The sequence below is a fragment of the Narcine bancroftii genome, chromosome 12 (genome assembly GCF_036971445.1).
Source record: "Narcine bancroftii isolate sNarBan1 chromosome 12, sNarBan1.hap1, whole genome shotgun sequence".
NCBI lineage: Eukaryota > Metazoa > Chordata > Chondrichthyes > Torpediniformes > Narcinidae > Narcine > Narcine bancroftii.
Genome location: NC_091480.1, coordinates 31,409,210 through 31,433,557, shown reverse-complemented (window position 1 = coordinate 31,433,557; position 24,348 = coordinate 31,409,210). Strand labels below are relative to the sequence as shown.

At 41.9% G+C, this 24,348-nt stretch overlaps 1 protein-coding gene across 1 annotated transcript in view; it reads right to left on the bottom strand.

Annotated features, from left to right (window-relative positions):
* Positions 1–24,348, bottom strand: part of gsg1l (gsg1-like) — a 152,992-nt gene that overhangs the window by 41,931 nt on the left and 86,713 nt on the right. The window contains exon 3 of the mRNA XM_069906746.1: positions 3,971–4,123. Within this exon, the coding sequence (XP_069762847.1) occupies positions 3,971–4,123 (153 nt within the window). The remainder of the gene's footprint in view (positions 1–3,970; positions 4,124–24,348) is intronic.

Genomic DNA, 24,348 nt, shown 5'->3' with positions numbered 1-24,348 from the left:
AGTTGAGCACTGTGGAAGGTTTCATTACCCTCCAGTTGAGCACTGTGGAAGGTTTCATTACCCTCCAGTTGAGCACTGTGGAAGGTTTCATTACCCTCCAGTTGAGCACTGTGGAAGGTTTCATTACTCTCCAGTTGAGCACTGTGGAAGGTTTCATTACCCTCCAGTTGAGCACTGTGGAAGATTTCATTACTCTCCAGTTGAGCACTGTGGAAGGTTTCATTACTCTCCAGTTGAGCACTGTGGAAGGTTTCATTACCCTCCAGTTGAGCACTGTGGAAGGTTTCATTACTCTCCAGTTGAGCACTGTGGAAGGTTTCATTACCCTCCAGTTGAGCACTGTGGAAGGTTTCATTACTCTCCAGTTGAGCACTGTGGAAGGTTTCATTACCCTCCAGTTGAGCACTGTGGAAGGTTTCATTACTCTCCAGTTGAGCACTGTGGAAGTTTGAGCACTGTGGAAGGTTTCATTACCCTCCAGTTGAGCACTGTGGAAGGTTTCATTACCCTCCAGTTGAGCACTGTGGAAGGTTTCATTACTCTCCAGTTGAGCACTGTGGAAGGTTTCATTACCCTCCAGTTGAGCACTGTGGAAGGTTTCATTACCCTCCAGTTGAGCACTGTGGAAGGTTTCATTACCCTCCAGTTGAGCACTGTGGAAGGTTTCATTACCCTCCAGTTGAGCACTGTGGAAGGTTTCATTACCCTCCAGTTGAGCACTGTGGAAGGTTTCATTACCCTCCAGTTGAGCACTGTGGAAGGTTTCATTACCCTCCAGTTGAGCACTGTGGAAGGTTTCATTACTCTCCAGTTGAGCACTGTGGAAGGTTTCATTACCCTCCAGTTGAGCACTGTGGAAGGTTTCATTTCCCTCCAGTTGAGCACTGTGGAAGGTTTCATTACCCTCCAGTTGAGCACTGTGGAAGGTTTCATTACCCTCCAGTTGAGCACTGTGGAAGGTTTCATTACCCTCCAGTTGAGCACTGTGGAAGGTTTCATACACGACAAAAGCAGGAAGTATGCAGCAAGACCAGCAGCATTGGTTAGGAAGTTTCTTTTCTAATTTTTCCAGCTCTGATCAAGGTCCTTGATCTGACTGTCAACTCTTCCCCCACTTTTTTTAAACTTTATTTATACGTTCAAAAAACTAATAATATATGACATATACAGCAATTAAACATGAACAGTTTTTTATATGTATAGAAAAAAAATAACCCCCCCCCCCCTTCAGCCAACTCTCCTAAGGAGAGCCATAACAAAAGAAAAAAGAAAGGATAAAAAAAGTTAAATATACATATTAAAATCTAATCAAAATAAATTTTATGATGTTGCCAGAACTGCCTCAAACAATTCCTGCTTCTTCAAATTTCTATGGCTTTTTTTCCTTTAATCTCTATAAATGAAAGTTATTCCACATTCCTTCTATCTCACTTAGAAGCCCCTGTGGGCGCTCTTTTGCAATTAACCATAGGCTGAAAGATCATGGTGATATTAGATGTCAAACATTTTTTCTGTTTTAATGGAATGCGGATAAGGGCCAGGAATTAAAATACCTCGACTGTGTCTTTTGCAGAAGATGCTCACTTTTCCCCATCTGTCAAAACCCCACTGGAGTTAAAACCAAGCTCATGGTGTATCAGTTTTATGTAAATCCAACCATTAGAATATGAGTGAAACAAGAAAGTTTCCAGACGCTGTGATTGTAGTTAATACACAAAATTGCTGGAGAAATTCAGCAGGTCCCCCAGCATCCACAGGAGGCAAAGATGTATCACCAATGTTTTGGGCCTGAGTCCTTTGTCAAGGTATGAGTAAAAAGCAGACAGGTGCCTGAATAAATAGGGGGAGAGGAGGGAGGAAGGGGCAGGGGGAGGAGTACAGGCCAACAGCCAAAAGCCATTGGTGGATGTGGATATGAGGGTAAGTGAGGAAAACTGAGAATTGATCAGGGAAGAGGGTGGCTCTGTGAATGCAGAGCTGGGTTAGGGACAGAGATGAGTGAGGGGAGGGGTGGGGTGGGGACAAGGAAACCAGTTGATGTTAATGCCAGGACTGAAAATGAGGTGGTGCCTCATGCACCCACTTTGCTGTAAACTTCCACCCCAACCTCAAATTCACTTGCTCTCTCTCTCTCTCTCTCTCAAACTTTCTGTAAACCCATGAACTTCCACAGCAACCTCGACTATATCGCTTCACACCCTGTCCCCTGAAAGGATTCTATTCATTATTCGCAATAACTCCTTCTCTGCTCCCAGGACAATGTCTTCCAGCTGTGATCATCCAAGATTTCCTTCTTCAAAACATATGCCTTCCCATCTACTGCCATCAGACCCACCCTCACCTGCACATATCCTCCACTTCCTGCACATCTGCTCTCAGATACAAGGACAGGATTTCCCTTCAACTCCCAGCAGCCTCCACATCTATAATTTCAACCACCAATGTGATCCCACCACCAAATAAATCTTCCCCTCTCATTCCTTCTACATCTTCTGCAGGGATCACTCCGTCCATGACTCCCTCATCCCTTCCCATTAAACACCCCCTCAGTACCTACTCCTGTGACCACAGGAAATTGCTGCCCTTGCACCCACATCTCCTCCTTCACCAGCTTTCTGGGCCCCAAATAACCCTTCCAAGTGAAGCAACACCAGGGCTAATCTGCTGCATCCAGTGCTCCCATTGTGGTCTCCTCTGCATGAGAGAGTTTGGATGCAGACTGAGAGATTGCTTCGTTGAGCACCTCAGTTCTGTCTGCTGCAATAGCAGGGATCGCCCCGTGGCAACCCATTTAGATTCATCGTCCTGTTTCCCTGCCGAAGTGTCTGTCCATGATCGCAGGCACTGCCAAACTGAGACCATTTGCAAATTGGAGGAACGACACCTCCTATTCCGTCCAGGAACCCTCCAACCAGATGGCAGTAACATCAACTTCTACAATTAAGTGTTTTCCCCCTCCCTCGTCAGCCCTTGCCCACTATCTCTCTCATTCTCTCTCTGTCTCCTTTCCTCCAGCTCTGAATTCACAGAGCTACCCCCCTCCCTGATCAATTCTCAGCTTTTCTTTCCTGCCCTCCTATCTAAGTCCACCTATGGCCTTTTAGCTGTTAGCCTGTGCTCCTCCCCCTGCCCCTTCATCCTTCCACCCCCACCTTTTTATTCAAATACCTGCTTGGTTTTTGCTTATACCTTGACAAAGGGCTTAGGCCTAAAATGTTGGTTATAAATCTTTGCCTTCTATGGACACTGTGGGACTTGCTGCCTTTCTCCAGCACTTTTATGTTTTAACCATTAGAACATCAAGCTAATTCAAATCCTGGAGCAAAAAATAAACATTCTGCTTTTATTTAACCGGCCTAGCAACTGTTCTGATTAAAGGTCATCAAGTTGAAACACTAAACCTGCATTTCTCTCCAGAGACTTACTGAATACATTTTAGTTCCAAATGTTTTGGGTAGGCCTTTAGGCTACCGGTTGGTGATGGAACGTGTATGAACTTGTCAAGAGTTAATCAGGAAAGTTTGCAGACACGGTGATTACACAAATGTGCTGGGGAAATTCAGCAAGTCACGCAGTGTCCCGTGGAAGCAAAGGGACAATAACCAATGTGTCAGGCTGGAGCCTTTGACAAATTACTCAGGCCTGACATATTGGTTATATCGGTTTGCTTCCCACAGACCCTGCGTGACCTTCGGAGTTTCTCCAGCTCTTTATTACGTGACCTTGTCCAGAAACTGGACCCTACCACTTCAATGTTTTATACAATTCTTGGACCAATTTTCCTTCATAAATTCTTTTATCATTTCTCGTGGTTCACCTTGGGATTCAATGTGCTGCTTTTTCCATGTTCTCAGCAATGCTTTTTATCATTTTGAGGAGGATTAACAGAAATGCTGAATAAAAGAATATGTATCAACGGAAAGTTAACGTTTAGTATTCTCTGCGTTTTTAAAACAGAAATTCTATTTACCTGAAAGAACAGTGAAGACAGCAGCAAATGCATTTAATTTGAGGCCATCTATCATGTTGCTTGAATGGAAGAGTTCCAGGCACATCAGGCTGAAACCAACAACTAAGAGCACGATATATAAAACTTCCGAGATGAGCGCCAACCAGAGAACACCTGAAACACAGGAGAGATGGACTGAGAAACCAGGCTAGAAGGTATATGTTGGTTGCAAGTACAAACAGTTGTTGTCTGAGCATGACGTGAAATGAACTTTCTTAGAAAAATCATTATTTACTTTGCAAGATTAATTTAGTTTTATGTCTATTGCCGTGCGCACTGAGACGCAGTGAAAAGCTAAGCTTTGTGTGCTATCCAGGCAGCTTGCAAAAAGTTGCCACAGTCTGGACTTAAAAATGAGCAGAAGACCAAATAGTTAAAAGCAAAGTAACAAGGTCGATTATGAAAATGATCAAACAGGGTGCCCCGCAATTCATATAGCAGGCAAATCAGATTCATTCACAACATGCAGAAGTGGATTAAGTTGTTGCCACACTATGAACTGAAAAGGTGAAATAAAGATAATTCTGGAAAAAGGATATTATCACAAATATAATACATAAGAACCTTTTTTAAAAATATATTGTGAATTCAAAAATTCATATCATTCTAATAAATTCCAAAGAATTGATTTTCTTTCCTGAGTGGGGTAACAATGTAATATTTTTAACAAAAATTAATGTTTAAAATGAAAGAAGCATTGACTGTATTTGTAAAGTCCGATTCTGATTTTCAGCCAAACAGCTCTCTCACTCTTTCATTGCCCACTGATTACTTGGCTTGCGTTTCTCTTTTCAGGATAAAAATTCACTGACAGTGACCACATCAGGAATCCTGAGGTCCATTGGTTTGCATCTCGCTGAAATACCAGCCAAATTCGAGCACTCGGGGTGGGGGGAGTGCAAATGCAACTTTGCCATTTAAAAGGGCAGCAGGAACAGACTCTTTTCAGTAAGAGGACAAAGCTGAACAGCTGATTTTTGAGCGAGAGTAGTTGAGATGCCAACATTGTGCTGAAGAGAAGGACGTGGATGATGGTGAGATTAGGAGATATGTTGATATTCCAGGGCATGTCGATATTAAAGAGAAGGTGTTGGGTATCTTGAAAGACATTAAGGTAGTTAAGTGTTCAGACAATGATGGGATTTATTCCATGATACTGTGGAATGCAAAGAAGGTTGCTAGGATCTGAACAGATATCTTGGTATCCTCTTGGGTGATATGCCAGAAGGTCAAAGAATAACCAATGTTATTCCTTTTTATCATAAACATTATCTCATCTTTTCAGTGTGAACTTAACTTGACCATAGGGACAAACCACAAAATTATAGGTAAGCTTTAGATTAGTGGTTGGAAAATTAATAGAGATGATTCCCAGGGATAGGATTACTTGGATTTGGAAAAGCCTGGTCATGAGGGATATTTAACATATCTTTGTATGGGACAGGTCCCGTACAATTTGATTGAATTTGTGTGGGAGATAATAAGGCAACGGAGGTTGTCTTCATTGATTTTGATGAAACCTTTGACAAGGTTCCTCATTGTAGGCTTGCCCATAAGATTCACATGGGATCCAAAATTGTCTTAGCCATTGAAGAGAAAGTAATGGAAGATGGGCATTTTTCTGATGAGAGATCTCTAACTAGGAGTGCTCCACAAGGATTAAATGCCAGAATGTCTGTTGTTTGCAATATCCAGCATATAAATGATTTGGATGGAAATATAGGTATTATGATTAGTAAGTTTGCAGATAATACAAAAATTGGTGGACAAGAAAGGTGTAGACAATTAGAAATTAGTGGCGAAACAGCAAATGGAGTTTAAGGTGCTGCATTTTGAGAGTGACAGAGTTAATGGCAGGACTCAGGAGTATTGGTGTAGAGAGGATTGTGGGGTGCAAGTCCTTAATTCTCTGAAAGTGGCAGGACAAGTGGAGAGGGTTATAAAGAAAGCATATGGATCAAATTCTTGCCTTTACTGGTTGGGCCATTGAGTGTAAAAATTGTGAAATCATGTTGCAGCTGTATACAACTATGGTTAGACTATATTTGGTTGCTACACTATTGAATGGATGTGATGGTTTAGGAGAGAGTTTCATTAAAGTTGTTACCTAGATTGGGCAATATTCGCTATCTGCAGAGCTCGGACCAACTTGTTTTCTCTGGAGCACTGGAGGCTGAGGCTAATCTGATAGAGATATGTAAAATTATGAAAGGCATAGAAAGTGTAGATAGTTTTTTTTCCCCAGGGTGGAATGTGGGTTTAAGATGAGAAGCGTAAAGTAATGGACGGCACGGTTGGCATAGCGATTAGCGCAACTTCTTTACAGCGCCAATGATCAGGACTGGAGTTTGAATCCTGCGCTGTCTGTAAGGAGTTTGTACGTTCTCCCCGTGTCTGTGAGGGTTTTCTCTAGGAGCTCTGGTTTCCTCCCACTCTCCAAAAACAAACTGGGGTGGAGGTTAATGGGGTGTAAATTGGGCAGCTCAGACTCATAGAGCCGAACTGGCCTGTTACAGTGCTGTGCTGTATATCTAAATTTAACATTATAATTTAATTTTAAAAAATTAATTTAAATTTTAAAAAAATGATATGCAAGACAAGATTTTACACAGATTAGGAGGTGCCTGCAATTTGTTGCCATGGGATGTGGTAGAAGTTGACAGCAGTGTTTGAGGCATTTGGAAAGACACAAGGCCATTTCAGATCGGGCCTCCACCTCGAGACCGGCTACGAGACGGATCCAAAATCTTGAACTTACCATTTCAGACTGCAGCCCAAATAGAGGAATGCAAACCATGGGCAGGCAGGTGAGGTGAGTTTATATTGGCATCATGGTCCATGAAAACACGTGAGTGGAAGAGCCTGTTCCTGAGCCTGTACCATTCCATCTTCTGTGCTCAAGTAATATATGGATGGGAGCCTATAATACAGCAGGAAGCTATGTGGAACAATGTGGCTTCTCAGTAAGATTGGAGACACGTTTATAAACTCAGCAAACATACCTGAATTGTCAGCTGACAAACAGGAAAGCTCGCTGTAGCAGAGGAGAATGTCCCCTACCCCAGTATTTCACCAGTGGTCTTTTAGCTTTCCATGTTATGATATTCTGGAGCATTCAGGTCAATAACACGTTATACAACGCATATTATTATCTTAATGCTTTGTGCCAGAGGTCTACAGTTTCTTTCACTCAGTTTTGCTATCATTCACCCATGACTGATTCAACTGCAGCACATGGAGAGTGGTGCAAACTATTAATACAACATATTCATCCAAAAAGAAATGTTGGCATAACATTTCAGAGAAGGGCAATCCACTGGGGGATTATGTACAAAATTCCATCTAGCAAGCCATAACAAAGGGACACAAACATTGGATCCAAGGGCTACTGGCCTCAGGGGATGAAGCTGTGAAACATGATACACCTTCCCGATTGTTATCCATCCCATCCAGATCTTCCAGTTTTATAACAGGAGACTAATTTGGCTTATTGTGTTTGCAAGCACCCAATCTAATAGTAGTTTATTTTCCAAATATAGACCTTGTTCACACTAAATTATTTAAATAAAGGAAACCCGTTCAAAGTCTCTTCACACCCTTAGTGCCATGCCCATACATTCCCAGCATTGTACATTATTACATAAGCTCTCTATGTACACCAGTTACTACCCTTCTGTTGTTTGAGGGACTTCACATTTGGTCTCGGCCCCTCAATACCTGGTAATGGGTGGACTCTAGTCCATGGTGCATTCCCTCAACTGGCATCTCCGTGTGCTGAAAGATCAACAGGTTTCAGGCAGACCAAAGAGCATCTTTCACCAGCTATCCAGCAGTTCTGGATATCTAGCTCTGTGTGCGTCCTTGGGAACAGCCTGTAAATTGGAGTCCTCTGTCACGCTGTTGCTGGAGATGAACTATGACAAGCATCCTTGCAGGGACAGCAACTGGTTGGGAGAGTTTTGGTCTCCACTACTTTGCATGAGTCCACATCATTGCAGGAAACCCTGGAGAAAATGACTGTTCTAAGAACATATTTTGCACACTGTCTTGCTTTAGTTCATGTCTTCGTACAAGGGCCGCTACAGTAAAATGTTTTAAGGTTTAAATATTCGTGCAAGTGAAGTTTGTTCGGTGTAAGTATAGCATAGCATTTTTGTCTTTTGTCTTTTAAACTATTTATGCTTAATGCAGTTGGGCATTTTAAGAATGGGTCTCAAGCAACCGGAAAATACTCTTACCCGGCATCTACCAATCCACACAGTTGCCGGATAATGGGTTTTACTGTATTCCCATAAGTGCAGCTTTATCATTCGATCTAACTTCCAACCTGTCAGAATTTGTGCTGTCATGGTTCAGCATCAATAGATTGAAAAGTTTAATTTCAAGCCAAATTCATGGGTCTGGAAAGCTGAGTGCTCTCCCTCAGCCCAGGAGGTTGGATTTCAAGACACTGCAGAATGGCTATCTTCAGTTTATATTTTTTTTTTAAAAATGCCTGGAAATAAATACCAGCTGCTGGAGAACCTCAATGGGAGAAAAATAATGGTTGACGTTTTGGGCCAGAATCTTTCATTAATTTTCTGTGCATTTTAAAAATGTCTGTTTTATTTTCTTCAGTATTCTAGGTAAGAAAATGACAAATCATATCGATGTTCACGTGGTTGATATACAAGTTCATAGCAACTATTTTCCAGGATTCCCCTAAACAGCATTTCCCCATCTTGTGTTTTTCACTATCAGTTAGGGCCAGGGCTCCTTGGACGTGGGAACATCGCATCCTTTGTCGAGGATATGGCATGATATTTCCATCAAATAATATCGAGGGATCTCTTTTATTTAATGGCTGCCATTGTTCAAGACAAAGTCACACCATCACCTTTCCATGGCAACAAAGACACAATTATAGATGAGCAAGTCAACACAGAAAACCATCTTGAATACAACAATAACAGCAAGGCTGAAGAAAGAGAAATTTTTTAATAAAATTGTATTTTTGGGTATTGGGTGAAAAGTTACTGAAATTTGTGTCACATCCAATCAGCAAAACGTGACACATAAATATTATGCACATGTCATGTTTTGCTAATGGATGTGACACAAATTTCAGTAATTTTTAATGCAATACCCTAAGCTATGGTAGAATCTCAGCAGATCATACAGAAGCAATAGGAAGTATGACTGCTGAGTTTCTTCAGCACTTTTATGCATTGCACTGCAATCGCAGCGTCTGCAGACTTTCCTGTTGAACTCGATAACTTTAGAACTTCCCGAGGAGTCAGGGGTCAGCAGAAATGTTAACATGCCCCAGTGGGAATTGATATTTGGAGAATGGCCCGGAGAATAAATAAAACATTTGATTTTACAACAGCAATGATTAATTTTGTCATAGTCCTTGATCATTCTGTTAGAAATGTAGCAGGAGATTGATTGGGTCTTTTCAAATCATCAATGAAGTTCTGAGATGTTGTTCTGCATGTTGTGTACAAGATTGCAGATAGTTTCAAGTTGACAAACGTTCTGCTTTGATTGCACTGTAATCTGTTTGGACAGTGCTTTAAAGATACTTTGCTTAAATCTAGAAATTATTAGATGATGATTCCCAGCACAAAATACCGATATCACCATTAGGCGCAATCCTGTACTCAAGGCCACAGACTCAAGCACAACAGGTGTTGGCAACAACAGTTGAAAAACAATGTGGTGAAGCTACAGGTTTTTGGCTTCAGCCATCTTCAAGCTGGATGACAGGATAAAGGATTTGTCACCATTTGCATGAACAAAATGCCTCATCCTTGTTCCATCTCTGGTCCTCAAGGTTCTTCTTAACAGAGGGGCAAAAGCAAAAACAGATACTACTCAAAATTCTCACTTTGGGATATTATGGATGTGATTAGAGTGGAAGTAGAATGACAATCCTGCACTGTTATCTAATGCTCCTGGATGCCAATGACCAAACTGTTACCGCAGGTATTGGGGGCATTATGCTCTTGGAAGAATCCATGAGGAAGAGTATCATTACCCTTATCTTCAAAATGAAGAGCGAGAAGGAGGATGATACCAGGAATTGGAGAGCGATATCATTATTAAACGTTGACTGCAAAATCGTGTCCTCAGTGATACCACCTTAAAAAAAGTAGCCTCTGTCCTCAAAGACCCCCCACCTTCCAGGCCATGCCCTCTTCACTCTGCTACCATCGGGAAGGAGCCTAAAAGTGAACACTCAACCGCACAAGGACGGCTTCTTCCCCGCTGCCATCAGATTCCTGAATCATCAATGAACCAAAGACACTGCCTTTCGTGCACTAGTATTTTTTTATATTATTGTTGTACAATGGTTCATAATATGAATGTTTGCCCTGTGATCCTGCCGCAAAACACCGAATTTCGGGACTTGTTCATGACAATAGATTCTGATTCTGATACATGCCTCCGTTTTGGTGCATATGTAAATTACAATAAGCTCATTATCATTATCCTTTTGAGTACCAGAACCCAAAGTACATATCAGTATAAGAGTACCTCTATTGGGTAGCAACAACAAAAGAACATTTCTATTTATTTACACACATGGGATATGAGACTGCCACTGTCACCATTTATTGTTCACAAACTGAGGAGACAGTTAGGTAAACCACTCAGGTGGGTCTGCATTCAGACATAGGCCAGTCTGGGTTAGGATGGCAGATTTCCCTCCCAAATGTCATTAATGAACCAAATTTTGTTTTTTCAAAATCCAGAAGTTTCACGATTACTATTTTTAAGGTATTATTTTTCTTTTAATTTCATATTTATTTAATTACTTGAATTTGTTCCACAGCTGCTTCAGGGAGATCTACATTTGTGACTCCAGAAGTCTGGCCGCTAGTCTAGAAACATACCCACTGGGCCCCCACATATTAAGTGTAAACTAATATGTATAAACATATAATATGTATAAACATAACACTAAGTATAAACTGCGGGCCTCATTTAGAGGAGATAGACATCAGTTGTCGGACTCCCCCCGGCAGCCTGCAGAATTCAAAAAAGGGGCCCCGGCCAAAACACCAGCTTCACCAACAAAGGAGAGTGAGCGAGCAAGCAATTCTGCTGCCGCCTCATCTTGTCTGCATGAAATAAGCCTCTGATATTACAAAACCCTGAAATTTTGACATTAATTTATCAGTAATCTTCCAAGGCAGCCACTTGGGATTGAGAATTAATTGTTTCCATTCCAGTTTTATGGCCAACGTGTCAACAGCAAACTCTTTCACGGAGGTGTCTGATGCGGGTAGTTTGTGAGGTGGTGAACTCTTCCAGCACTTATCAGAGCCCTATGTCACCCTACTACACATACTGGAGGTTTTTAATACTCTGTTGAATAATCATTCTCTACGTTGAGTGATTCTGGGTCAGGGGTTCCCAGGAGTAAGTGAGAAGATCGCAGTTATTTCAAGGAGGCTTTGTGTACATTCTTTAATCTTTTTCTCTCTCAACTCAGTAATCTTTTCCAATGTTGGACACTGGAATGGCGCGTCTGCTTTGAGAGGTTGTTGTTGAAACTTTGCAGACACAATATTGGTGGTATCTCTCCTGTGTCTTGAGGAGAGTGCTAAAGGTAATCCTGAGCTCAGAAGTACAGGGAACAACAAAGTAATGCCATGCACCCCAACATGCAATGCCAACACTTGAAATTGTAGTTTGGGATTGCTGAGGATAAGACTTTGTTCATGGTGATCTACATTCCTGAACAAAAAAAACCACACACAATGGTGGAGAAGGTCAGCAGGTTAAACAGTGTCCTTTATGTAACAAAGTTAAAGATACAAAACCGATGTTTCGGGCTCGAGTCCTAACCCAAAACGGTTATATATCTTTACCTTTGCTTCACAAAGGACATTAATTGACCTCCTGAGCTTCTCCAGCAGTTTGCTTTTTTTAAACTTCAACCACAGTGCCTCCAGAATTTTGTGATTTACTTTTTTTTAAGACACTCCTGAACAGAGAGCTAACCACATATCCATTCTAATCTCTGCAACATTCGGTTTATTGATGATTAGCATGTTTGAAGAAAAATTGTAGCTATTGATGAAATTCAACTCTACATTGCAAAGGGCAATGAAGAGATTGCACAGACACACCTCAAGGATGGGTGCTTAGCTCCGTGTTCTACTCTCTCGACAGCAGTAGTTCTCAACCTTTTTCTTTCCACTCACATACCACTTTAAGTAATCCTTATACCACAAGTGCTCTGTGATTAGTCAGGGATTGATTAAGGTGGTATGTAAGTATAATATAGTCAGGATAATGTGAACTATTTTGTAACCGCGTAAGAATACACCCTTCTCACTGTAGTGACTGTAGTGCACCACTGTGGGGCGTATGTGTGAGTGTGTGAAGTTTCCTGAGATGGTTGAAGACACCAGTAAGTAAAATCTCTCTGTTATTTGAAATTTGCATCTCTAAGTTATTTAAGAAGCCTCCCAAGTTAGACAGAGGTGGCAGCGGTCTAAGAGAACAGGAATAAAGCCATACAAATTATTGTAAATCACTGAAATATGAAGGGGAAGAAGAGAAAAAACATAACTGAAAAAAAAATGGCTGGAGCAACAGCAGTTCACCCAGTGATGGATGAGAGGCTAAAGACATTGTTGAATAATTTAAAAAAGTTTCAGTAGAAGTGTAATTTAGCATTCAAAAGCTATTTTAAAAATGGAGAAGGTCAGTTATATACTTCTCTGGACAGGGGAGCGAGGCCTTGACTTATTTAATAGCTGGGAGTTGACAGAGGTGGAGAAAAAATGATCCAGAGCAGATATTTGCAAAGTTTGTTTCTCACCCTGAACCCAGGTCTAATCATAGAATTAAACACTATGAATTTCAAGGCTCAATGCAAGACACTGATGAGACTGTTGATAACTTCCTCACTCGACTAAAAATTGTTGCTGCAAAATGCAGATTTAAGGATATAGAGGAAAGATTAGTTGATCGACTAATATGGGGGAGAACCCATCCCGAAGTGCAAAAGTCTAGGGAAGGATAGCTTGAAGCTGGCCAAAGCTATAGACACGGCCAGAGCCTTTGAAGCCACAAGGACACAAATGAAATCCCTATCTATGCAGACCCACTCACAGCAAAGAGAAGGAAGGGATGTTTCTATAAAGAACACAATCAGAAAAGTGCAAACCCACAAGACCTGCAGGAAGTGCGGCAGACAATGCCCGTTCAATGACCGAAACAAAAGCCCTGCATACGGTTCTGAATGTAGAGCCTGCGGAAAAGCAAACCACTGGGCAAAGATGAGCAAGTCTGGTCTGAAGAAAACACTAAAACTAGTGAAGAAGATCCACCACATAAAAGGAAACAACAATGAGGACTCTGACACTCAGATACTGGACATGGGATTGGGTGTGATGAAAGAAGGAAGCGAGTTGCACACAAGGATCCAAATACAGAGGACAATCCAGAACAAGCCTATGATATCTAACCTAAAGGTGAATCCAGATACTGGATCACAAAGCAACGTCCTTCCACTAAGATTCTACTGCCAGATGTTCCCAGAGAACATAATAAAAGGGTGCACTGGAAACAGCAAATGTCACATTAGCATCCTATGGTGGACCCATGATCAAGCAGCTAGGGAGAGCTAAGATCAATGGCTGCCATAAGGGAAAGAACATCCTTTGTACATTCTACATGGTAGATGCAGACGGACCAGCAATTCTAGGTCTGGATAGCTGCCAGGAGTTGCAGTTGATCTCTGTCAATTATGAGATCCAGATGAAGAAGCATCAACAGAAACACACAACAAAAAGAGGAAATGATTTCCACAGAAGTACCTGTCAGACCATGGCACACAGTGGGAGTGGACTTGTTCACTGAGAATCAAGAGTGGTATTTAATAGTAGCCTGTTACTAATAGTAGCCTAAGATTCCATTCATCAAAAGGGTGAAAGACCTGAGAGCGTCAACTATCAACTCAGAAATGAAAGCGCTCCTTGCTGAACAAGGAATACCCGAGCAAGTAATATGTGACAATGGAACACAGTTCACATCACAAGAATTCAGAGAGCTGGCTGCAGTGTATGGGTTTGTTATCACTACATCATCCCCATTCTACCCCAAAGGTCATGGGTTCATTAAAAGACAAGTGCAAACTTTGAAACGCACACTAGTTAAATGTCACGAAACAAAAGAAGGCCCAGACCTAGCTCTTCTACCATTACGAGCAACACCTTTAAGGGCTGACGTGAAGTCCCTGGCAGAACTTCTAAATGAGAGGAGATATAAAAGAACTCTGCCGAGCAAAATACACCCTCCAGAAGACAAGGAGGAAACCAGAAGACTGGCTGATACACAAGAAGAATACCAGCATTCAAACATAGCCAGAACCCTACAGAGGGCAGCATGTGCATATTCAAGAGCCGATGTTGAATACATGGACCCCAGCGAAGGTCATCAGAGAACCTGAGACACCAAGATCATACATTGTCGAGACACACTCTGGAAATCAGATGAGGAGGAACAGAATTCACATCCAGCCGACACAAGATGTGATGAAGCAGAAAGGTTTAATACCAGCAAAGCCTGCAGCACCAACAGCAAGTGAAGAGACCACAACCACTAATACCAAAATATCAACACAGCAGTTGTCAGGTGAAGCACAACAAGCTACATCACCTCCACGTGGACCAGCAACACAGGGCCCAACGGTCGCAGCCAAATCCACAAGATGGTGAAGCAACATACTGCCGCCAGTGCGATATAGATAAGAAGTATTTAAAAATAGTCGTGTAAATAAACTAGTGTACAAATTCAGTTACTTAAGTTGCACTGGAAAGAAAGTGATAAAGAACAGTAAATGTTTCTTTATCTTGAGAAAGAGGGATGTTATACAGTCAGGATAATGTGAACTATTTTGTAACCACATAAGAATACACCTCACTGTAGTAACTGTAGTGCACCACTGTGGGGCGTATGTATATGTAAATGAGTGTGTGTGTGAACAGTTTCCTGAGATGGTGAAAGATATTAGTAAGTAAAATCTCTCTGTTATTTGAATCTGGCATCTGTAAGTTATTTATGAAGCCTCCCAAGTAACACAGAGACATAACAGTGAGTGGGAAGTGAAGGCTGAGAATCATTGCTCTAGACCCAATTGATACTGAAATATTTTGCCTGAGAAAAATTGTCATTGGCCCATTTTCTTTGGAGTTATGAAACTGCACATAACAAGTCAATGAGGTATGATTAAACAATGGTTTTCAAACTTCTTCTTTCCACCTACATACCACCTTACGCAATCCCTTACTAATCACAGAGCATCTATGGCAAAGGGAATACTTAAGGTGGTATGTGGATGGAAAGAAAAAGGTTGAGAAAGATTGCTCTACAGCATGGCTGTGTGGCATGGCACAATTCAAATGCCATCTATACATTTTCCGCTGACACCACGTTTGTTGGTATATTCACAGGTGGTAATCAGCAAGTGTTCAGGAGTGAGATAGATCAACTAGTTGAGTGGTGTCACAACAACAACCTTGCACTCAACGTTAGTACAACTAAGAAACTAATTATGGACTTTAGGAAGGGGAAATCAAGAGAACACAAACTTCATTGGGTCAGCAGTGGAGAGAGTTAAAAACTTCATAGAACATTACAGCATGGTACAGGCCCTTCAGCCCTTGATGTTATGCCAACCAATATACTCCGACCACATTAAAAAACACTGAACCCTTCCTACCTCGTAACCTTTCATTTTTCTTTCATCCATGTCCCTAGGAGTCTCTTAAATGACCCTAATATTTCAGGTTTCACCACCATCCCTGGCGAGGCATTCCAGGCCCCCACAACTCGTTGTGCAAAAAAAAAACATACCCCTGATGTCTCCCCTCAACTTCTCTCCTTTCACTTTGCACATACGTCCTTTGGTGTTTACTATTCCAATCCTGGGGAAAAGATGCTGGCTGTCCACCCTATCTATCCCTCTCAGAATCTGGTAGACCTCTATTAAATCTCTCTTATCCCTCTATGCTCCAAAGAGGTAAGTCCAGCCATCTTGCCTCACAAGACTTATTTTCCAATCTAGGCAACATCCTTGTAAATCTCTTCTGCACACTCTCCATAGCTTCCACGTCCTTTCAATAATGAGGTGACCAGAAATGAACACAATATTCTAAGTGTGGTCTCACCAGAGTTTGTAGAGTTCCAAATACCTGGATATCAACATCTCTGAAGATCTATTCTGGGGCCTCTACATCTACGCAATCATGAAGAAGGACAGCAGCTATATTTCATTAGGTGTTTGAGGAGATTTACTCTAGTGTGCCACCAAAGACACTTGCAAACTTCTACAGGTGAACCATGGAGAGCATCCTGACTGGTTGAATCACTGTCTAGTATGGAGCTGCCAATGTATAGGACAGAAAAGGCTACAGAGGGTTGTAATCTCGGCCATCACTATCATGGGCATTAGTCTTCACTCCATTAAGGACATCTTTAAGAGGTGGTGTCTCAAGAAAGCAGCCTCTATCATCAAGGACCCTCACCATGCCCTTTCTCGCTGCTCCATCAGGAAGGAGGTACAAGAGCCAGAAGGAGCACGCCCCTCTGCCATCAGATTTCTGAATGGACAATGAACCACAGACATTACTTCACTTGTTTCTCTTTTTTTGCACTTATTTTTTATTTTAAATATTGTATTTACTGAACTATAATTTATAGCAATTTTGCATGGGTAATCCACAGGACTGCTGCCACAAAACAACAAATTTTGTTACACATGTTCACGACAATAAACCTGATTCTGATTCTAGATCTAAATCATAAATGACAGAAGTTATGCTTAGGACTGGTCTGCTTTATAACTTCTGAGGAACTGAAAAGCACATTTCTTCAAAGCCACACACAATACCTTTCACCTTGCACTATCGTGAAGGAGGTACAGGAGTACCAAGCTCAGGTCTGCCAAGCCTGACCAAATGAAACTGAGTAAATTATTCTGAAATATTTATGCATATGCATTTTTGTGATGCGCTGCTGCAGCAGGAAGCAGACACAAAACTCAAGAAAGACTGTACAACAGGCTTTATTCAGTTAAAAGTCTCTGCTACAGTGGTAGCTGTACTGGTGACTCCTGAGTGACTGCCCCGGGAGGGGCCGGCTCAGGATTATATCCCAGGTGGTTGATTGACAGCCGGCGGGGTGGAGTTAGGTCATCAAATCGGTTGATTGACAGCCAGCCAGGTGTGGTCTGTCCTCCAGTGATCTTCCTGCAGGTACAGAGATCGCCCCCTGCAGTAGGCTAGTGGTGTATCACCACAATTTCATATTTTTATCTCCATGTGCTGTGCGAGAAATGTATTATGTGTGTATGTGTGTGCATTGTAGTGAGAGAAATGTTGTTTCAACTGGTTGTATATGTACAGTCAGATGATGATAAACTTGAACTAGAACATAGATGGTAAATCATTCTCACTGTGGCAAAGAGATCGAACAAACATAATTAGTGGGTTTGAGGAAATGTAATCTAGAGCAAATTTTAATTAAATTATTTTTTTTTAAACAGGCCCATGAGCCCGTTCTGCCCAATTACATTCAAATGACCTACGACCCCCATACATTTTGAACAGTGGGAGGAAACAGGAAACCCACAAAGACAAAGGGAGAACGCACAAGCTCCTTAAAGACAGCGAGGGATTCGAACCCCAATCCCGATTGCTGTCACTGTAACAGCATTGTGCAAACTGCTACACTAACCATGCTCCCTATCTACATGTGTTTTTCATTTTGTCAGAAGTTTTAAGGCATGCCAGTCCTAAGCATAACGTCCATCGTCCGTCGTTCAGATCTAGAATCAAAATCAGATTTATTGTCATGAACATGTATCAGAAAACTTGGTGTTTTGCAACATATATCAATAAACCTACAAGGCTAAAACTCTTTGCTGATTTACTTTTTGAACCTTCTAATGTGCTCGAATCAGAGTTGTCATTATTACCCAATTACAATGATGCTTTGAATCACGTGGTTTCGTCTGCACGTGCTACAAGCAAGCGCTGTTGTTTTTGTTGCTGCTGGTGTTTTTACAGTCGCTGCTTTTTTTGGTATTTTAGCCACAATATTGTGGTAATTAGTATTTGTGAACCTATATCAATAACTTTTTATATATGGAATTTACGATTTACATCAGTACAAAAAACTTTAAGGAATGTCTAAGGCCTGGTAGGGAGAAGATCCATGGTTGGGGGCGGGGGTGGGGGAGATGGTGACACTATGAGTGACTGCACTAGGTGACACCAACTCTAGCGACATCATGGCATTAACTGTCCATTTCTATCTGTAGAGATGACTTGATGAGCCCCTCTAGCTTCTCATTGCGTACAACAGAATTAACGTGACCTTTCGGTCTTTCTGATGTAGTGTCTTTGTCCTGAAACATTGACTCTGTTTCCCTCCACGCAAACGCTGCCTGGCCTGCTGAGTGTCACATTTTCTGCTGAAATATCAGCTTTCCAGTGCCCTTGCTACCCGTACCGAGCTTTGAAAAGGGGCTACCGGCAGTACTTAAAGGAACATTGCCACTTGAAGAGAAGAACGCAAATAGAGCCAAAAAATGATTTCAGCCTTTCCTGACACTGTACGGTGAAGAAGATGATTGCAAAAATAAGACAGGAGGCCAATTAAATAGGCAGGCAATGAATGTGATGAGAAGCACCATCTCTTGACGTGCCCTTGCCTATTGACTGATATTGATTGTGCATGAGAAGACTCAGACAGGTGGAGATGGATAGGAGCAATGCTGTGTGCACAACCAGAGGTGTGGGTACCAGTGTTAAAAACACAAAATGCTGGAGAAACTCAGCAGGTCAAGCAGTGTCTTTTATTTTCTTTTTTTCTTTGGCTTGGCTTCGCGGACGAAGATTTATGGAGGGGGTAAAAGTCCACGTCAGCTGCAGGCTCGTTTGTGGCTGACAAGTCCGATGCAGGACAGGCAGACACGGTTGCAGCGGTTGCAGGGGAAAATTGGTGGGTTGGGGTTGGGTGTTGGGTTTTTCCTCCTTTGCCTTTTGTCAGTGAGGTGGGCTCTGCGGTCTTCTTCAAAGGAGGTTGCTGCCCGCCGAACTGTGAGGCGCCAAGATGCACGGTTTGAGGCGTTATCAGCCCACTGGCGGTGGCCAATGTGGCAGGCACCAAGAGATTTCTTTAGGCAGTCCTTGTACCTTTTCTTTGGTGCACCTCTGTCACGGTGGCCAGTGGAGAGCTCGCCATATAACACGATCTTGGGAAGGCGATGGTCCTCCATTCTGGAGACGTGACCCATATAGCAAAGGTAAAAATACATAACCAACTTTTCGGGCTTGAGCCCTCCTTCCTATGATAATGACACCTCCTTCCTGATGGAGCAGCGAGAAAGGGTATGGTGAGGGTCCTTTTCAAGGTATGAGAGAGCTCAAATTTGAAACATTAATTATACATCTTTACTTATGCCACATAAAAGATATTGATTGACCTGCTGAACTTCTCCAGTATTTTGCGTTTTTATTTCAACCACGATGTCTAGAGATTTTCGTGATTTACTTCTGAGTACCGGTGTTGATGGATATGTTACTCCTGAAGAAAGCTGTCAGCCTACGATACTGAATGATTTCCTCCCCGTTCAAGCCTGAAAATCTGGTAAGTTTGCACCTGTAATCCTATCTCGCTACTGTTTGTCATCTATATTAATCATTTGGATGACAATGTAGTTAACTTGATTGTTAACTTTGCAGATGATGGCAAAATTAGTGGTGTGGACAGTGAGGAATAATTTTTAAGATCAAAATAGAACCATGCCCTTTAATTGTCTTGTTTGGTTTTTCTGCAACCCAGGAGACCATTTTAGCTTTTATCATGTTGATAGCTAGAGAGCAATTTTAATGAAATGGAAAGATGACTCTTCACCTACTCATGCCCAGTGGTTACATGATGTAATGTCCTTTTTAAGCTTGGAGAAAATTAGATTCAACATAAAGACAGAAAGTTTCAATTTGTAAAGATGAGGGGCCCATTCATAGAATACTATCATTATTGGAAGATTTAAAGAGTTTGGATGCTCCAGAGATTCCCTGTCTAGAGTCTGAAGGTCACATTTGATCCATATCTTTACATTCTTTTCTACAAGGTAACCTTGATTAGAGGGAGGGGATAGATTAGATTTAGTTTTAGGTTTTTTTTCTTTTTATTACTTGTTAAATATGGGTTTAAATATGATTGTGATAGATTATTTAAATAAATTAGGCAGAACTTACCCTTTGTTTAGTTCAAGGGATAGTCTAATGTAGTTTTACTTATTTTCCATCCATATGTATATGATATGACCTGTTATTTTGTTTTATTAATGACTATGTATGTATGATTTACATGTTATAGTCAATAAAAATTATTTGAAAAAGAAAAGAACTATATCTAAGTTTACAACAAAATCATTTGGGTGTGTGGACCAAGGAGTGACAAATGGAATTTAACTCTGACACATGTCTGGCTCTCAACCTTCCCTTCCCATGACATACCACTTTAAGCAATCCCTTAATAATCTGCCTGTCCCGCATCGGTCTTGTCAGCCACAAACGAGCCTGCAGCTGACGTGGACTTTTTACCCCCTCCATAAATCTTCGTCCGCGAAGCCAAGCCAAAGAAGAAGAATAATCACAGGGCACTTCAGGCATAGGGAATTACTTAAGGTGGAATATGAGTTTAAAAAAAGGTTGCTCACTCCTGTTAAAGAGGTTTACAAAGTTATGAGGAGTATGGATAAAGTGAATGCTCAGTCTTTTTTCAGATTTTAGAACTAGGGAGTATTGTTTAAGATGAGAGGGGGAAGATTTAAAAGGGGCCTGAGAGAATTTTTTTTCACACAAGGGATTTGAATGAGCTGCCATAGGAACTAGGCGTAATAACAGCTTTCAAAAGACATTTGGACAGATTTATGGATGAGGGGCTTGGAGGGAAAGGAACAAAGTGCAAGCAAATGGTATTATTCCATTATACCTTATGGATTAGCATGGACTAGTTGGGCCAAAGGGACTATCCTAGACTGTATGACTCTAGGAAGCCCTGAACAACACATTACATCAACTTTTTGTGAACTTTGCTACCTTCCAGTCAGGTAGAGATAACGTCATCGTCGTGGCTGTCCCTCGAGGTCAAGGATGATGGTCTTTGTTCCTATGAGCTCTCAAGTGGCTCATGAGTCCAATCTTGGAAAGTGACCCACCGAACGAAGACGCCTGTGCATGTATTTGTTTAACGTGTACTTAATGTCGCCCTCCAAGAAGCACAAGATGCTTCACAGATCAGCTGACTAGTTCCAATGGCTTGGAAACCGCGACAACTGGAGCAGATGGATTTTTTGCAGCCTTCGTCCGCCCTCACAGCCATAGAGTTCGAAGTAACTTCGTCCGCCTGTTCCCCTGTTGAGATCTGGGTTAACTAACCAGCACAATTTACGAGCTTGGGAGTCAGGCAGACCAATTGGTGGCTGCGATTAATTACTCCTCTACTTTTAGGCAGATGGCAAAACTATTTTGTGGAAAAAGAGACAAAGGTACTGCTGTCACAAGTAACCTACTTGATGCATGCATCAGGAGCACTTGGCTGCTACTATAGCGAGTCATCATGCAGATTGCAACCAGACGAAAAAACTAGGTTCCAGTACAAAAGCAGTCTGTTTGATTAATTGTACTTAACCTACTACCTATTATTTGATTTTCTAAAGCGAGAGTCAGCTTTGAATGGACAGCTCAAATGCTTTGCTAATATAATCTTTTAGCATAAATCAAAAAGAAAAAAAAAATACATCAAGAAAGGAACATGGTGTAAAACCATGAACTCAGATGCTGAAACAAATAACTCCAGTCTCTCATGAAAGATTTATCCATATATGATTGTCAAAGGTATTGTCATGAAACAAATTACTTTAACAATCAACATGGTTGCTTTTACAAGTGATCCGAACTAAATAACATTCATAGATCATGTTTTAAGCTTTGAATATTAATGGAGTCATGTACGTCGATGTGCCTATTTGGTCCCATTTGGCTGTGTTTGTCCCTCTAAACCCTTAATCCATGTTAGTTTCCATCCAATTGTTAGTTTTTCTTCCTCTACAGCTTCCTCTGGCAGCTCATTCCATAAATGCACCACATTGTGTGAAAAAAGATGCCCCTCAGGTCCCCATTAAACCTTTCTCCTCTCAGCTTAAATCTATGCCCTCTTGTTTTAAATGCCCCCACCCTTTATAAATCTCCATCATCCTTTGCCTCCCACCCCCAGGGATAAAAGTCCTAGTCTAGTAATTGAAGCTCTCAAATCACAGTGACATCCCCACCAATCTTCTCTACAACCTTTGCAGCTTTAATGGACTCCTTCCTATTGTAGGGCAACCAGAACTTTACACAATTATCCAAGTCTTCTGCCAATATTTTGTCCAGTTGTAACAGGATATCCCAACTCTTGTACTTGACAATCGGTACAGGTTGCGGAAGCCAGTGGAGAAGGAATTGTGTCTGACGTCAGGCGCCTGCCCAGTGGTTCTGGTAGCTTTGCCTTGCCCGATGGTCTCACCTGGGATCAGTGGTGCTGCCGGGATTGGAATGAGGCCTTGCAGAGAGTTAGCCAGTCTTCTGAGCAGTAAGGTGGTGAGTGGTAGACCTGGCCAGTGCAGAGAGGGGTGTGAAATAAAGGCCTCTCAAGCTCCCAGTTTATGTCTTTATAAAGCTTTCATAATGTCAGAATCAGAATTTGATGTCATGAACAAGTCACAAAATTAGTTTTGCGGCAGTGTCACAGTGCAAACATTCATATAAACCACCTTACAAAAATAAATTAAAATGGAAAAGTCAAAGTATGACAGTGTCTTTGGTTCATTGATCATTCAGGAATCTGATGGCAGCGGGGAAGAACCTGACCTTGTGTCGCTGAGTGCTCATCTTTAGGCTCCTGTACCTTTTTTTCCCCGATGGTAGCAGAGTGAAAATGACATGGCCTGGGAGGTGGGGGTCCTTGAGGATAGAGACTGCTTTCTTAAGACACCGCCTCTTGTAGATTTCCTCAATGCAGTGAAGACTGGTGCCCGTGATGTTTGGAGCCTGTAACGTTTCAACAAAAATCATCTTTATGCAGTGGCTTTTTTCAGGATCTGGCCACCACTGGACAGAAAAGCAGTTCTTGCCCCAAAGTGACTGGTTCACCAGAAAACTTCAGATCCACCACACTCCTTCACAGGTAGCTTGACCCCACCACAACCACCCCCCTACCCACCCACCCATTGAAAACTGCATCCACACAAAATTGCTTCCAGAATTAGGCCATAACAATTTATTTTTAAAACAATTTTGCTACCTAGCTATAACAGAAAGGACTGTAGAAGGGCAGTCTTTTCAGAATTTCAAAAGTTTAACACGATGGCCAATTGTCGTGGAACCATAAAGTTAGGCTCAGACCCAACGTAGAAACAAGCATTAAGCCCCCCAAGGGTGTGCCCACCATCGGACACCAAGATTTTCTCAATCCCATTTTTGCTTTTCCTATATTCCCATCGACTTCCCCAGATTCCATTATTTACCCACGTACCAGGAGAATTTTAATCTAATTTAGACTTATAGCATTTCGCCTCATAAGTACATGCCTCCCTATTTACACCTAATTAATCTACACCCACGGCACATTTTGAAGAGTGGATGAAACCAGAGATCCCGGGGGAAACCCACGCAAACACGGGGAGAGGGGAGAACATGCAAGCTCCTTACAGACAGCATGGATTTGAACCCCAGTCCCGATCACTGCTATACCGACTGTGCTGCCCCAGTGACTAATTCACCTACCAACCTGCATGTTTTTGGAATGGGGGAGAGGAGGAAGCCCGCGCAAGTCACAGGGTCGAAGTGCAAACTCCACAAGGACAGGATCCAAGGCAAAGGTCAAGCCCAGATAGTGAGGGTTGTGGGGAAGCAGCACTCTTCACTCCTCCACTGTTGCCCAATTGATTTCTGTTGATCTTCTAGTTTACCAAAGAACCTTTCCTGAATAATCCTGGAGGTCACGATCCATGCGACTATATATTGCGACTGGTAGGTTTGAACTGTAAGGAGAAGCTGGGTAGGCTGCGAAATCACTCCCTGGAATAGGAAGTTGAAAGAGGACTTTACAGAGATTATAAAATCATGAGGGGTCATAGATAAGGTAAATAGTCGGGGTCTTTTTCTAAGGCCAGAAAAATCTAAAACCAGACACAGATGAAAGGTGGGGGGTAAGATTTAAAAGGGACCTAACGGGCACCTTTTTAAACACAAAGCATGGTGGGTATATCCAGCACAAGCTGC